General features: G+C 47.8%; 1 protein-coding gene across 10 annotated transcripts in view; it reads right to left on the bottom strand.

The window, feature by feature from the left end:
* The window catches only part of LOC106582455 (dedicator of cytokinesis protein 9), a 268,403-nt gene that overhangs the window by 173,072 nt on the left and 77,322 nt on the right, over nucleotides 1-18,009 (bottom strand). Inside the window, exon 1 of one of the 10 annotated variants that reach the window (XM_045704858.1) lies at nucleotides 15,254-15,506. The exons of the other annotated variants lie outside the window; for them this stretch is intronic. Within the exon in view, the coding sequence (XP_045560814.1) occupies nucleotides 15,254-15,361 (108 nt within the window). The 5' untranslated portion in view covers nucleotides 15,362-15,506. Of the gene's footprint in view, nucleotides 1-15,253; nucleotides 15,507-18,009 lie in introns of those variants that run through there. 10 annotated transcript variants of the gene reach the window in all.

Raw genomic sequence — 18,009 nt, 5'->3', positions numbered from 1 at the left:
ATCACTCTCTGACAGCTAACACACAGCTCAAATGGAAGGCAGGCAGGATCATTATGACATCACTCTCTGACAGCTAACACACAGCTCTGATGGAAGGCAGGATCATTATGACATCACTCTCTGACAGCTAACACACAGCTCTGATGGAAGGCAGGATCATTATGACATCACTCTCTGACAGCTAACACACAGCTCTGATGGAAGGCAGGATCATTATGACATCACTCTCTGACAGCTAACACACAGCTCTGATGGAAGGCAGGATCATTATGACATCACTCTCTGGCAGCTAACACACAGCTCTGATGGAAGGCAGGATCATTATGACATTAGTCTCTGACAGCTAACACAGCTCTGATGGAAGGCAGGCAGGATCATTATGACATCACTCTCTGACAGCTAACACACAGCTCTGATGGAAGGCAGGATCATTATGACATCACTCTCTGACAGCTAACACACAGCTCTGATGGAAGGCAGGCAGGATCATTATGACATCACTCTCTGATAGCTAACACACAGCTCTGATGGAAGGCAGGATCATTATAACATCACTCTCTGACAGCTAACACAACTCTGATGGAAGGCAGGCAGGATCATTATGACATCACTCTCTGACAGCTAACACACAGCTCTGATGGAAGGCAGGCAGGATCATTATGACATCACTCTCTGACAGCTAACACACAGCTCTGATGGAAGGCAGGATCATTATGACATCAGTCTCTGACAGCTAACACACAGCTCTGATGGAAGGCAGGCAGGATCATTATGACATCACTCTCTGACAGCTAACACACAGCTCTGATGGAAGGCAGGATCATTATGACATCACTCTCTGACAGCTAACACACAGCTCTGATGGAAGGCAGGCAGGATCATTATGACATCACTCTCTGACAGCTAACACACAGCTCTGATGGAGGGCAGGATCATTATGACATCACTCTCTGACAGCTAACACACAGCTCTGATGGAAGGCAGGATCATTATGACATCACTCTCTGACAGCTAACACACAGCTCTGATGGAAGGCAGGATCATTATGACATCACTCTCTGACAGCTAACACACAGCTCTGATGGAAGGCAGGATCATTATGACATCACTCTCTGACAGCTAACACACAGCTCTGATGGAAGGCAGGCAGGATCATTATGACATCACTCTCTGACAGCTACACACAGCTCTGATGGAAGGCAGGCAGGATCATTATGACATCACTCTCTGACAGCTAACACACAGCTCTGATGGAAGGCAGGATCATTATGACATCACTCTCTGACAGCTAACACACAGCTCTGATGGAAGGCAGGATCATTATGACATCACTCTCTGACAGCTAACACACAACTCTGATGGAAGGCAGGATCATTATGACATCACTCTCTGACAGCTAACACACAGCTCTGATGGAAGGCAGGCAGGATCATTATGACATCACTCTCTGACAGCTAACACACAGCTCTGATGGAAGGCAGGATCATTATGACATCACTCTCTGACAAATAACACACAGCTCTGATGGAAGGCAGGATCATTATGACATCACTCTCTGACAGCTAACACACAGCTCTAATGGAAGGCAGGATCATTATGACATCACTCTCTGACAGCTAACACACAGCTCTGATGGAAGGCAGGCAGGATCATTATGACATCACTCTCTGACAGCTAACACACAGCTCTGATGGAAGGCAGGATCATTATGACATCACTCTCTGACAGCTAACACACAGCTCTGATGGAAGGCAGGCAGGATCATTATGACATCACTCTCTGACAGCTAACACACAGCTCTGATGGAAGGCAGGATCATTATGACATCACTCTCTGACAAATAACACACAGCTCTGATGGAAGGCAGGATCATTATAACATCACTCTCTGACAGCTAACACACAGCTCTAATGGAAGGCAGGATCATTATGACATCACTCTCTGACAGCTAACACACAGCTCTGATGGAAGGCAGGCAGGATCATTATGACATCACTCTCTGACAGCTAACACAGAGCTCTGATGGAAGGCAGGCAGGATCATTATGGCATCACTCTCTGACAGCTAACACACAGCTCTGATGGAAGGCAGGCAGGATCATTGTAACATCACTCTCTGACAGCTAACACACAGCTCTGATGGAAGGCAGGATCATTATAACATCACTCTCTGACAGCTAACACACAGCTCTAATGGAAGGCAGGATCATTATGACATCACTCTCTGACAGCTAACACACAGCTCTGATCGAAGGCAGGATCATTATGACATCACTCTCTGACAGCTAACACACAGCTCTGATGGAAGGCAGGCAGGATCATTATGACATCACTCTCTGACAGCTAACACACAGCTCTGATGGAAGGCAGGATCATTATGACATCACTCTCTGACAGCTAACACACAGCTCTGATGGAGGGCAGTATCATTATGACATCACTTTCTGACAGCTAACATACAGCTCTGATGGAAGGCAGGATCATTATGACATCACTCTCTGACAGCTAACACACAGCTCTGATGGAAGGCAGGCAGGATCATTATGACATCACTCTCTGACAGCTAACACACAGCTCTGATGGAAGGCAGGATCATTATGACATCACTCTCTGACAGCTAACACACAGCTCTGATGGAAGGCAGGATCATTATAACATCACTCTCTGACAGCTAACACACAGCTCTGATGGAAGGCAGGATCATTATGACATCAGTCTCTGACAGCTAACACAGCTCCGATGGAAGGCAGGCAGGATCATTATGACATCACTCTCTGACAGCTAACACACAGCTCTGATGGAAGGCAGGATCATTATGACATCACTCTCTGACAGCTAACACACAGCTCTGATGGAAGGCAGGCAGAATGATTATGACATCACTCTCTGACAGCTAACACACAGCTCTGATGGAGGGCAGGATCATTATGACATCACTTTCTGACAGCTAACACACAGCTCTGATGGAAGGCAGGATCATTATGACATCACTCTCTGACAGCTAACACAGCTCTGATGGAAGGCAGGATCATTATGACATCACTCTCTGAAAGCTAACACACAGCTCTGATGGAAGGCAGGATCATTATGACATCAGTCTCTGACAGCTAACACAGCTCTGATGGAAGGCAGGCAGGATCATTATGACATCACTCTCTGACAGCTAACACACAGCTCTGATGGAAGGCAGGATCATTATGACATCACTCTCTGACAGCTAACACACAGCTCTGATGGAAGGCAGGATCATTATGACATCACTCTCTGACAGCTAACACACAGCTCTGATGGAAGGCAGGATCATTATGACATCACTCTCTGACAGCTAACACACAGCTCTGATGGAAGGCAGGATCATTATGACATCACTCTCTGACAGCTAACACACAGCTCTGATGGAAGGCAGGATCATTATGACATCACTCTCTGACAGCTAACACACAGCTCTGATGGAAGGCAGGATCATTATGACATCACTCTCTGACAGCTAACACACAGCTCTGATGGAAGGCAGGCAGGATCATTATGACATCACTCTCTGACAGCTAACACACAGCTCTGATGGAAGGCAGGATCATTATGACATCAGTCTTTCTGACAGCTAACACACAGCTCTGATGGAGAGGCAGGATCATTATGACATCACTCTCTGACAGCTAACACACAGCTCTGATGGAAGGAGGGCAGGATCATTATGACATCACTCTCTGACAGCTAACACACAGCTCTGATGGAAGGCAGGATCATTATGACATCACTCTCTGACAGCTAACACACAGCTCTGATGGAAGGCAGGCAGGATCATTATGACATCACTCTCTGACAGCTAACACACAGCTCTGATGGAAGGCAGGCAGGATCATTATGACATCACTCTCTGACAGCTAACACACAGCTCTGATGGAAGGCAGGATCATTATGACATCACTCTCTGACAGCTAACACACAGCTCTGATGGAAGGCAGGCAGGATCATTATGACATCACTCTCTGACAGCTAACACACAGCTCTGATGGAAGGCAGGCAGGATCATTATGACATCACTTCCTGACAGCTAACACACAGCTCTGATGGAAGGCAGGATCATTATGACATCACTCTCTGACAGCTAACACACAGCTCTGATGGAGTGCAGGATCATTATGACATCACTTTCTGACAGCTAACATACAGCTCTGATGGAAGGCAGGATCATTATGACATCACTCTCTGACAGCTAACACACAGCTCTGATGGAAGGCAGGCAGGATCATTATGACATCACTCTCTGACAGCTAACACACAGCTCTGATGGAAGGCAGGATCATTATGACATCACTCTCTGACAGCTAACACACAGCTCTGATGGAAGGCAGGATCATTATAACATCACTCTCTGACAGCTAACACACAGCTCTGATGGAAGGCAGGATCATTATGACATCACTCTCTGACAGCTAACACACAGCTCTGATGGAAGGCAGGATCATTATGACATCCCTCTCTGACAGCTAACACACAGCTCTGATGGAAGGCAGGATCATTATGACATCACTCTCTGACAGCTAACACACAGCTCTGTCCCGTCACTAAGGAGCACGTTACAACTCAACATCATGAGTAGGAGCTACACTATCTAATGTTAAGAGAACACACATGATATCTATATATGAATGTTTGAACCTCACCGTCCAAACCATCTGGTTTTCTGATTGATATGATTCCAGTTACATTGAACTGTTATATAATCAACTTTTGGGGTATTTTAAAAAACAGAATTGTGACGCATTGTTGTTCATATCAACATCAGGCCTTACGCAGATAAGAATGTAGATTTCATTCCAGAGGGAATCAACTGTAGCTTTTGCGTCTCACGTAATGTCTTCTGCTTGGACAAGCTGTACCACAGCAGGCAGTGGAGTTACGTAAGATACCTCGATAGTGCTGCTACAGACCACATCCATCACTGACGATGACAATGTCCATTGAACTATATGAATCCACTGAAACACAGGGGACTTTGCTATATGACAATGTTGGTGGCACCTCAGTGTTGACTGGAGAGATCCCTGTTTTTGTCCCTTTCACGGTCACAGTCCACTGGACAAGTGCAAGACAGTGAGGAGGAGGGTTTACACAGACTATCTGCTCCTTGCCTGTGAGGGCATTATCAAACATTCTTCAGAAGAGTGACGCTGGCTTATGCAAGCATGAATACACACACACACACACACACGTACTGTGAAGACAGGCTAACGTGCCCAAACATACCCGCAGTGAGGTCTGACACACACTTTCTAACACACTGAGACAAGAACAGGAATGACAGCTGACAGAGTCATGCTCTCAGGCCAGGTGAGTGAGGAGACATGAATACAGACTGCTGGGAGATAACAGTCCAAACAGATGAGCTGTGTGTGTGTGCACACATCCTCTGTCAGCTGAAATCACCACATCGCTATGATCACAGAGCAGAGTCGCTGGTGTGTGTGGGGCCCCACAGCTACACAAGGCCAACCTGCCATAGAGACAGCTTACTGTAAACCCTAGCTACATAACATTATAAACATAGGTAGCCTGTCCTGATTCCAGGTATTAACCTGTACATGGAATTCTACATTCTTTGAAAGCAAAAGGCACCTCTAATTCAGTGACTACACATTGAATATGACAGTTATGTTTACTGTTAAGCCCACAGGAGCCAATACTGTAGAAACTTCATTAAACAGGGATTTTTCCAGACACTTCCTGGGCATGGCACACCTGGGGGTCATGTGACTGCTGACAGATTTTACAACAGCAAGCCAATCATCAGCCTACGGAAGCCAACAATACGCTACACACTATCAAAGAAAACACAAAAAGCTAATTCAATTAAATACAGGGACTTGAGGACAAATAGTACACATTTAATTTAGCCAATATCACAACTACTTGACCAATATCACAACTACTTGACCAATATCACAACTACTTGACCAATATCACAACTACTTGACCAATATCACAACTACTTGACCAATATCACATGTGCATTATGTGATTTATTCCTGAGCCTTTCATTTTTTTATTTAACTAGGAAAGTCAGTTAAGAACAAACTCTTTACAATGAAGGCCTACCCTGGCCAAATGATGCTGGGCAATTGTGTGCCATCCTATGAGACTCCCAATCAAAGCAGGTTGTGATACAACCTGGAATCGATCCAGGGTCTGTAGTGACACCTCTAGCACTGAGATGCAGTGCCTTAGACTGCTGCGCCACTCTGGAGCCTACACTCTCCCTCATGACTTCACCCGGACTATTTACATTGATACCCTTTGTTTTTACACTACTGCTACTTGCTGTTAATTACCTATGCATAGTCACTTTTTGTACAAATGACCTCGACTAACCTGTACCCCCGCACATTGACTCGGTACCGGTACCCCCTGTATATAGCCTTGTTATTGTTATGTCATTTTTTGTGTTACTTTTTGATTATTATAATTTTTTTAAACTTTTGTTTATTTAGTAAATATTTTCTTAACTCTATTTCTTGAACTGCATTGTTGGTTAAGGGCTTGCAAGTAAGCATTTCACGTTCACGTACCTGTTGTATTCGGTGCATGTGACAAATAAAATGTTATTTGATTTGCCTATTGTCAACCTTCCTCCCACTGTCCACATGACTGTTGAGGTTCTCCATATGCCAATGTCAGGGACCAGATGAGCATATTCAGACAAACCACAGAGTAAGCCCTGGATAAGAAAATGTCTTCACTGACTGTAGCTCAGTCATTCTCTCTCCCTCAGCCCACCACCATGACCACAGCCCAGTCATTCTCACTCCCTCAGCCCACCACCATGACCACAGCCCAGTCATTCTCACTCCCTCAGCCCACCACCATGACCACAGCCCAGTCATTCTCACTCCCTCAGCCCACCACCATGACCACAGCCCAGTCATTCTCACTCCCTCAGCCCACCACCATGACCACAGCCCAGTCATTCTCACTCCCTCAGCCCACCACCATGACCACAGCCCAGTCATTCTCACTCCCTCAGCCCACCACCATGACCACAGCCCAGTCATTCTCACTCCCTCAGCCCACCGCCATGACCACAGCCCAGTCATTCTCACTCCCTCAGCCCACCGCCATGACCACAGCCCAGTCATTCTCACTCCCTCAGCCCACCGCCATGACCACAGCCCAGTCATTCTCACTCCCTCAGCCCACCACCATGACCACAGCCCAGTCATTCTCACTCCCTCAGCCCACCGCCATGACCACAGCCCAGTCATTCTCACTCCCTCAGCCCACCACCATGACCACAGCCCAGTCATTCTCACTCCCTCAGCCCACCACCATGACCACAGCCCAGCCCACTGCTGCAGTGATGACCCTGATCCTCCTACAGCACAGTACAGTACAGTACAGCACAGTACCATACAGTACAGCACAGTACAGCACAGCACACCACAGTATAGTACAGCACAGTACAGCACAGCACAGTACAGCGCAGCACAGTACAGCACAGTACAGCACAGCACAGTACAGCACACCACACCACAGTACAGTACAGTACACCACAGTACAGTACAGTACAGCACAGTACAGTACACCACAGTAAACCACAGTACAGTACAGTACACCACAGTACACCACAGTACACCACAGTACAGTACAATTCAGTACAGCACCCACTGTATTTTTATCTTTGAGATAGTAGGTCAAGTGGTTCTTTGTAGCTCAGCTGGTAGAGCATGGTGCTTGTAACACCAGGTAGTGGGTTCGATTCGCAGGACGAGCATACGTAAAATATAGCATACGTAAAATGTAGCATACGTAAAATTTACGCACGCATGACTGTAAGTTGCTTTGGATAAAAACGTCGGCTAAATGGCATATATTATAATATTACATGAGGGCCACCAGAGACTTACCACAAACGATGGGTAGTGCGGCTCAGTGACAACATGGTTAAATAGTGCATATGATTTGAAACAGAAGGGCAACTATCAGTGGCGGTTCTAGACCATTTCAACTGGGGGGGGGGGCAAGCTGTTGTACTGTGAGAGGGGCCAGTTACATCAGCCAGTTACATCAGACGTTATTGTTGTCAAATCGTTTTCTTCACTGCATTGCAGGCATTAGCAGGCAAATGACCATGTTCATAATCATTAGTGTTCCGCGTTGCCACTGTCTAATAACGGATGTAAAAAAAGAACGCTAGCAAAAATGTGTTATGTAAACATTATTTCATACTCCACATTTGGGGGGGCCACAAGGGGGTCCAAAATTGTTGTCACAGGGGCACCCCCCCCCCAGAACCGCCCCTGGCAACTATCCCTTATTAACAACAAGTGCCTCTGGGAAGTTTTAGCCTTTTGATAGAAATGGCAGTTTTACTCACCATAGAAACGGCAGTTCTACTCACCATAGAAACGGCAGTTCTACTCACCATAGAAACGGCAGTTCTACTCACCATAGAAACGGCCGTTCTACTCACCATAAAAATGGCCATTCTACTCACCATAGAAACGGCAGTTCTACTCACCATAGAAATGGCAGTTCTACTCACCATAGAAACGGCCGTTCTACTCACCATAGAAATTGCCGTTCTACTCCCCATAGAAACGGCCGTTCTACTCACCATAGAAACGGCCGTTCTACTCCCCATAGAAACGGCCGTTCTACTCACCATAGAAATTGCCGTTCTACTCACCATAGAAACGGCCTATCTACAAACCATAGAAACGGCAATTCTACTCACCATAGAAACGGCAGTTCTACTCACCATAGAAATGGCCGTTCTACTCCCCATAGAAACGGCAGTTCTACTCACCATAGAAATGGCCGTTCTACTCACCATAGAAATTGCCGTTCTACTCACCATAGAAACGGCCTATCTACAAACCATAGAAACGGCAATTCTACTCACCATAGAAACGGCAGTTCTACTCACTATAGAAATGGCCGTTCTACTCCCCATAGAAACGGCAGTTCTACTCACCATAGAAATGGCCGTTCTACTCACCATAGAAATTGCCGTTCTACTCCCCATAGAAACGGCCGTTCTACTCACCATAGAAGCGGCAGTTTTACTCACCATAGAAATGGCCGTTCTACTCACCATAGAAGCGGCAGTTTTACTCACCATAGAAATGGCCGTTCTACTCACCATAGAAATGGCGATCAGATACTATGTCCTCAGGCACGCCGTAGTGCCGGAAGACGTGTGTAAACAGGGCCTCCGCAGTCTGTAGGGCCGTAGGGAGACCGGGCAAAGGGAGGAGACGGCAGGACTTAGAAAACCGATCCACAACGACCAGGATCGTGGTGTTACCCTGTGAGGGAGGAAGATCCGTTAGGAAATCCACCGACAGGTGCGACCACGGCCGTTGTGGAACGGGTAAGGGTTGTAACTTCCCTCTGGGCAAGTGCCTAGGGGCCTTGCACTGGGCGCACACCGAGCAGGAGGAAACATAAACCCTCACGTCCTTAGCCAAAGTGGACCACCAGTACTTCCCACTAAGACAGTGCACTGTCCGACTGATGCCTGGATGACCAGAGGAGGGGGATGTGTGGGCCCAATAGATCAAATGGTCGCGGACAGCAGACGGAACGTACAGACACCCAGCTGGACATTGGAGGGGAGTGGGCTCTATACGTAACGCCCGCTCGATGTCCGCGTCCAGCTCTCACACTACCGGTGCCACCAGGCAAGAGGCCGGGAATATGGGGGTGTGATCCATGGGCCGCTTCTCTGTGTCATACATCCGGGACAGTGCGTCTACCTTCGCGTTCTGGGAACCTGGTCTGTAGGATAGGGTGAAAACAAAACGGGTAAAAAACATGGCCCACCTTGCCCGGCGAGGGTTCAGTCTCCTCGCCGCCCAGATGTACTCCAGATTGCGGTGGTCAATCCAGATGAGAAAAGGGTGTTTAGCCCCCTCAAGCCAATCTCTCCACGCCTTCAAGGCCTTGACGACAGCCAACAGCTCCCGGTCCCCCACGTCATAGTTTCGCTCCGCCGGGATGAGCCTCTTCGGAAAGAAGACACAGGGGCGGAGCTTTGGTGGCGTGCCCGAGCGCTGAGAGAGCACGGCCCCTATCCCAGCCTCGGGCGCGTCCACCTCCACTATGAACGCCAAAGAGGGATCCGGATGAGCCAGCACGGGAGCCGAGGTAAACAGAGCCCTTAGCTGACCAAAAGCCTTGTCTGCCTCAGCCGACCACCGCACCGGTCCACCCTTCAGCAGTGAGGTAATGGGAGCCATTACCTGACCAAAGCCCCAGATAAACCTCCAGTAGTAGTTGGCAAACCCTAGAAACCGCTGCACTTCCTTTACCATGGTGGGAGTCAGCCAATTACGCACGGCTGAAATGCGGTCACTCGCCATCTCCACCCCTGAAGTGGAAATGCGGTACCCTAGGAAGGAGACAGACTGTTGGAAGAACAGACATTTCTCAGCCTTGACGTACAGGTCATGCTCCAACAGTCGACCAAGCACCCTGCGCACCAGGGATGTCATCAATATACACCACTACACCCAGCAGGTCCCTGAAAATCTCATCTACAAAGGCCTGGAAGACTGATGGAGCATTTATCAACCCATACAGCATGACAAGGTACTCATAGTGCCCTGAGTTGGTACTGAAAGCTGTCTTCCACTCATCTCCCTTCTGGATACACACCAGGTTGTAAGCGCTCCTGAGATCCAATTTGGTGAAGAAGCACACCCCATGCATTGACTCAATCACACTGGCTATGAGAGGTAGCAGGTAACTGTACCTAACAGTGATCTGGTAGATTTTTTTATTTATTTATTATTTATTTTTTAATTGTTCCTTTTCTTTGTCATTTAGCAGACACTCTTATCCAGAGCAACTTACAGTATTGAATACATACATTTCATAATATATATATTTTTTTTGTACTGGCCCCCCGTGGGAATCGAACCCACAACCCTGGCATTGCACACACCATGCTGGCGTTGCAAACACCATGCTCTACCAACTGAGCCACAGGGAAGACTGATAGTCAATACACGGGCGCAGACCTCCATCCTTCTTCTTCACAAAAAAGAAACTCGAGGAGGCAGGTGAAGTGGAGGGCCGAATGTACCCCTGCCCCAGGGATTCAGAGACATATGTTTCCATAGCCGCCATCTCCTCCTGTGACAGGGGATACACGTGACTCCTGGGAAGTGCTGCGTCTACCAGGAGATTTATCGCACAATCTCCCCGTCGATGGGATGGTAATTGAGTTGCCCTCTTCTTACAGAAGGCGAGAGCCAAATCGGCATATTCAGAGGGGGGTGCGCACGGTGGAGACCTGGTCTGGACTTTCCACCGTAGTCGCACCAACGGAAACCCCTAAACACCTCCCCAAGCACTTTCGTGACCACCCCGTGAGAGCCCTCTGTTGCCACGAAATAGTGGGGTCATGACAGGCCAACCAGGGTAGGCCCAGCAACATGGAAAATGCAGGAGAATCAATAAGGAAGAGACTGATTCTCTCCTTGTGACCCTCCTGCGTCACCATGCCCAGTGGAGCGGTGGCCTCCCTAATTAGTCATGACCCTAATGGTCGACTATCTAGGGCGTGAACTGGGAAGGGCATATCCACTGGAACAATAGGGATCCCTAAACTATGGGCAAATGATCTGTCAATAAAGTTCTACGAGCGCCTTATGCTGGGAATGCGGGGAAAACTCAGGAAAATTAATATACAAAAACGTGTGCAACAGAGGGCTCTTGGTGAGCCTGGTGCCGACTCACCTGGGGTGACATGAGAGTGCCCTGCCTGCTGCCTCGACTCCCAGAGGAACCTCCCCAGCACCGACCGGCAGTGTGCCCTCTGCGGCCACAGATGGTGCATGGACCGGCCCCTCCTCCGGTCGCCCTAAGTGCAGCACCTTGCAGCTCCATGGGCATCAGAGCTGTGGTGCTGGGGGATGGAATCGACAGACCCCGATCTGGACGTCTGCGGGTAGCCAGCAGGTTATCCAACCGGATGGACAGGTCCACCAGCTGGTCAAACGTGAGAGTGGTGTCCCTGCAGGCCAACTCCCAACGGACATCCTCGCGCAAACTACAATGGTGGGTAATCGATCAGGGCCCTGTCGTTCCATCCCGAGCACGGCGGCCAGGGTCCGAAAGTCCAAAGCGAACTCCTGTGCGCTCCTCGTCCCCGGCCTAAGGTGGACGAGACGTTCGCGCTCTACCCTCAGGCGGGTGGTCGAAAACTGCCTGGAAGCGGTGGGTGAAATCCTCGAATTGGTCAAACACCGCTTCTCCTTCCCCCCAGACGGCGTTGGCCCACTCCAGGGCTTTCCCTGAGAGACAGGAGACGAGGGCGGACACGCTCTCACGGCCCAAAGGAGCCGGGTGGACGGTTGCCAGGTAGAGCTCCAGCTGGAGTAGGAACCCCTGACATCTCTTAGCCGTCCCATCATACTCCCTCGGAAGAGTGAGCCAAATCCCACTGGGACCGGGTGAATGAGGGGTGAGTAGTGGTGCCCTTGGTGGTGCTGGTGGAGGTGCTGGAGGAACTCCTCTTCTCTCCCAGCGATCCATAGTCTGCAGGACGCGATCCATGGCGGTGCCGAGATGTTGTAGCATGGCCACATGCTGCTGGATGCACATGTAATTGGGGAATGAAACCAGGTGTGTAGAAAACAAAGACAAAAGAAATGGAAAATGAAAGGTGGATCAGCGATGGCTAGAAGACCGGTGACATCGACCCCCTGAAGGCCGCCCGAACAAGGAGAGGGACCGTCTTCGGCAGAAGTCGTGACACCATAGAAATGGCCGTTCTACTCACCATAGAAACGGCCGCTCTACTCACCATAGAAACGGCAGTTCTACTCACCATAGAAACGGCAGTTCTACTCACCATAGAAATGGCAGTTTTACTCACCATAGAAATGGCAGTTTTACTCACCATAGAAATGGCCGTTCTACTCACCATAGAAATGGCCGTTCTACTCACCATAGAAATGGCAGTTTTACTCACCATAGAAACGGCCGTTCTACTCACCATAGAAACGACAGTTCTACTCACCATAGAAATGGCAGTTTTACTCACTATAGAAATGGCATTTCTACTCACCATAGAAATGGCCGTTCTACTCACCATAGAAATGGCAGTTCTACAGTTCTACTCACCATAGAAAAGAGTTAACAAATAGCTTCTTCTGGAGTCAAAGTCCAACTCTCTACCACTCTGATGGAGGTTTTTCCCCGGGCCTCCCTGGACCAGTCTGTGGTCCCTTTCTATTGGACACTGTTGGAATTTCACTTTGGTTTAAATACGCTGCTCAGGTAATCCAAGAACGATCAGATGACAAATTCAACCTGCTGTGGATTGAACAGTACCTCTGTTATTATGATTGACTTTTGAGCTGAATGAGCAAGGAGGGGACATTTAAAAGAGGTATACACTACAGTAATTACCGCTAAAGACTGCAATACAGTATCTTGGTCTATTCAGCTAGTTTAACACCAGCAGAGTCCAACATTCCTCTCCACTGTCGGACACAATGCACTTTTGAAATGTGAGCCTGCACCATTGTGTGGAATAATTTAGATATTGTCTTCTTAGAAGCTGCTAGCAGGACAAGGCCAGCTCAGAGGTTCCAGACTAGTCATGAAGCTGCTAGCAGGACAAGGCCATTCTAGACTAGCCATGAAGCTGCTAGCAGGACAAGGCCAGTTCAGTGGTTCCAGACTAGCCATGAAGCTGCTAGCAGGACAAGGCCATTCTAGACTAGCCATGAAGCTGCTAGCAGGACAAGGCCATTCTGGACTAGCCATGAAGCTGCTAGCAGGACAAGGCCATTCTAGACTAGCCATGAAGCTGCTAGCAGGACAAGGCCATTCTGGACTAGCCATGAAGCTGCTAGCAGGACAAGGCCATTCTAGACCAGTCATGAAGCTGCTTGCAGGACAAGGCCATTCTGGACTAGCCATGAAGCTGCTAGCAGGACAAGGCCATTCTGGACTAGCCATGAAGCTGCTAGCAGGACAAGGCCATTCTAGACCAGTCATGAAGCTGCTTGCAGGACAAGGCCATTCTGGACTAGCCATGAAGCTGCTAGCAGGACAAGGCCATTCTAGACTAGTCATGAAGCTGCTAGCAGGACAAGGCCATTCTGGACTAGCCATGAAGCTGCTAGCAGGACAAGGCCATTCTGGACTAGCCATGAAGCTGCTAGCAGGACAAGGCCATTCTAGACTAGCCATGAAGCTGCTAGCAGGACAAGGCCATTCTAGACTAGCCATGAAGCTGCTAGCTGGACAAGGTCATTCTAGACTAGCCATGAAGCTGCTAGCAGGACAAGGCCATTCTGGACTAGCCATGAAGCTGCTAGCAGGACAAGGCCATTCTGGACTAGCCATGAAGCTGCTAGCAGGACAAGGCCATTCTAGACTAGCCATGAAGCTGCTAGCAGGACAAGGCCATTCTGGACTAGTCATGAAGCTGCTAGCAGGACAAGGCCATTCTGGACTCGCCATGAAGCTGCTAGCAGGACAAGGCCATTCTGGACTAGCCATGAAGCTGCTAGCAGGACAAGGCCATTCTAGACTAGCCATGAAGCTGCTAGCAGGACAAGGCCAGTTCAGAGGTTCCAGACTAGTCATGAAGCGCAAATCAAATCAAATCAAATTGTATTTGTCACATACACATGGCTAGCAGATGTTAATGCGAGTGTAGCGAAATTCTTGTGCTTCTAGTTCCGACCATGCAATTTCACAACAACTACCTTATACACACAAGTGTAAAGGAATGATTAAGAATATGTACATAAAAATATATGAATGAGTGATGGCCGAACGGCATAGGCAAGATGCAGTAGATGGTAGAGTACAGTATATACATATGAGATGAGTAATGTAGGGTAAGTAAACATTATATAAAGTGGCATTGTTTAAAGTGGCTAGTGATACATTACATCAAGATGGCAAGATGCAGTAGATGAAATAGAGTACAGTATATACATATGAGATGAGTAATGTAGGGTAGCTTAGAGGTTCCAGACACCTGACTTCACAACAGTTATGCTACAACTACACCACATCAAGGAATATCGAGTGCTACAAATATTTGACTGTAAACAAAATCCTCAAGCACTGCTGAAATGTGATGAAGTAACACAACCATTTCAGATACCACTTAAAGTTTCCAACCCAAAACATGTGGTAAAGAAATTCTGCCAACTACTAAAGTAACTTTTAGTGTCTCAACTGAAACCATTGCTAGGTTATCCCCTCATTCCGTGACTTACCACCACCTGTGGCACTGCTTCCACCTCGGCTCCAGCCACACTCTTGTACTGCTGAGGAGAGTCAATCACCAGCTCCTTCTTAGGGGCTTTGTTAGCCCTTCCTTGCATTGTCAACAGCTGTGGCCACAAATGTCCTCACTAGATCCCAAAGAGCAGCAACAGGCAGCCAACATGTCCAACGGAGGGTAAAGTTAGGGAAGTTCTCTTGAGCCCCTATAGCTCTCTCTCTCTCTCTCTCTCTCTCTCTCAGACTACTCTGTGTCTGAATTTCTGAGCCACCCAGTCCTAGACTCACACCCAGGCTACGGAGAGAGACGGCCCCTCCCACACTCAGCTGCGCTGCCTGCCTGCCTTCCAGGGGGAGTTGCAGCCTTCACGCGCACACACACACACACACACACACACACACACACACACACACACACACACACACACACACACACACTTCTCCTCCTGCAGTCATCTGAACCCTCAGCTTCCACCTGGACTCTAATGACACGGCTGACAACGCCAGACAAAGATGCCACCTTTCATTCCAGGTCTTCTAGTTCAAGGGACTGTCCAGTCCATGGATCCAGGGCTTATGTAACAACAGCTGTAAATAGAGCTGCTTCCCATTTCAGCATGGAGAATAACATAGAGAAGTAAGACTATAATAGAAAGGGAGACTAGAATAGTGTACTTCCATCGACGTACATTATGTAATTTATTCAAGAAAATTGACAAACATCTAGAGAATTCATATCTGTGAGGGAAACACACTTACACATCAACAGAACCAATGAGTAGTGGTTTTTCTCATGTCAACATCAGTTACCAACTAGAAACAACTCCTCAGATTGAGTTTGTAGTGTAGCCTCAGAAAATATCTTTCACACATCCTGACCCATATAATCTGCCATCTAAACACCAAACTCTTTTCTCCTTTTTCCACTCAGTTTGAAACGGATTGAAACTCAGTTAGAAACGGACTGAAACTCAGTTGGAAACTGACTGAAACTCAGTTAGAAACGGATTGAAACTCAGTTAGAAACGGATTGAAACTCAGTTGGAAACTGACTGAAACTCAGTTAGAAACGGATTGAAACTCAGTTTGAAACGGATTGAAACTCAGTTGGAAACTGACTGAAACTCAGTTAGAAACGGATTGAAACTCAGTTTGAAACGGATTGAAACTCAGTTAGAAACGGATTGAAACTCAGTTAGAAAATGATTGAAACTCAGTTAGAAACTGACTGAAACTCAGTTAGAAACGGATTGAAACTCAGTTAGAAACGGATTGAAACTCAGTTAGAAAATGATTGAAACTCAGTTAGAAACTGACTGAAACTCAGTTAGAAACGGATTGAAACTCAGTTAGAAAATGATTGAAACTCAGTTAGAAACTGACTGAAACTCAGTTAGAAACGGATTGAAACTCAGTTAGAAACGGATTGAAACTCAGTTACAAAATGATTGAAACTCAGTTAGAAACTGACTGAAACTCAGTTAGAAACGGATTGAAACTCAGTTAGAAACGGATTGAAACTCAGTTGGAAACTGACTGAAACTCAGTTAGAAACGGATTGAAACAGTTTGAAATGGATTGAAACTCAGAAACTGATTGAAACTCAGTTAGAAACGGATTGAAACTCAGTTTGAAGCGGATTGAAACTCAGAAACTAATTGAAACTCAGTTGGAAACTGATCGAAACTGAGTTTGAAAGTGAAGACGCACCCCTTCTGAAAATCTCCAGATATACAGTATGATTGCATATATAGAGTCAACAAGGTCAACAGTTCAATATGTATCTGTCCACTGTATGTAGCTCTGAGCTGTAGATCATTCTGTGTTCTTTCTGCTTCCTGGTGGTCACGGGGTCTCACCAGGGCCTCACCAGGGCCTCACCAGGGCCTCACCAGGGCCTCACCAGGGCCTCACCAGGGCCTCACCAGGGCCTCACCAGGGCCTCACCAGGGCCTCAGAGAGAGAGATTAGGCTTGTCTCCTGTCTGTAAAAGTCTCTGGTGGTTGATCATCCATCTACCAGAAGGGGGCATTTCAAGTGGTAACCCACCTCCAAGTAGGTTCGACCCTCCATATTCCTCAATTGGCCACAGCAGGGAGGATGTTACCTTTTCACACTTGTGTCAGAGCTGTTCCCCTACCACTGCCCCCCTGCCCCCACACTCAAACTCCGCCCACCGTCCCACACTTAACCCCTGTCCCCCTGCCATCACTGGCCACTCAACCCCCATCCCCCTGCACCCACTGGCCTCTGTACACATAACCCCTTGTCCCCCTGCAACCCACTGGCCTCTGTACACATAACCCCCGTCCCCAAGACATAACCCCCGTCCCCCACTAGACCACTCACATGCTGGAGGCCCTGAAATACACAACCTTCCTCCAGCTTCACCCCCCCCCAGGTTGGCGGCACGGAGACTCAGAGAGAAGGAGACTGGAGAACATCACAGTGGAATGAGTTACACGTTTGTGTCTTCCTGAGGGAAAACAGTGGCAGCTCTCTCTAGGTTTCACAGAGCAGCGATGAGTCATCTGAGTTCCTGTCTCTGATAAACAATGTCTGCAATGTCCCTTTGGTGCAAGACTGTCATCACTCGTACGACTAACAACCGATGAATGACAAGTCTTTATAGGCCAAAATTAAGGCTGTTCATTGTTCATTATGTTATACAGTATGTATAAGATCTCCCCATTTGCTGATGTAATGCAAGGTCCATCCAACACATATTAGTGACGAAAGTCTTGTTTGG

This window comes from Salmo salar, chromosome ssa21 (assembly GCF_905237065.1).
Source record: "Salmo salar chromosome ssa21, Ssal_v3.1, whole genome shotgun sequence".
Lineage (NCBI taxonomy): Eukaryota > Metazoa > Chordata > Actinopteri > Salmoniformes > Salmonidae > Salmo > Salmo salar.
This window is presented reverse-complemented; position numbering and strand designations above follow the sequence as displayed.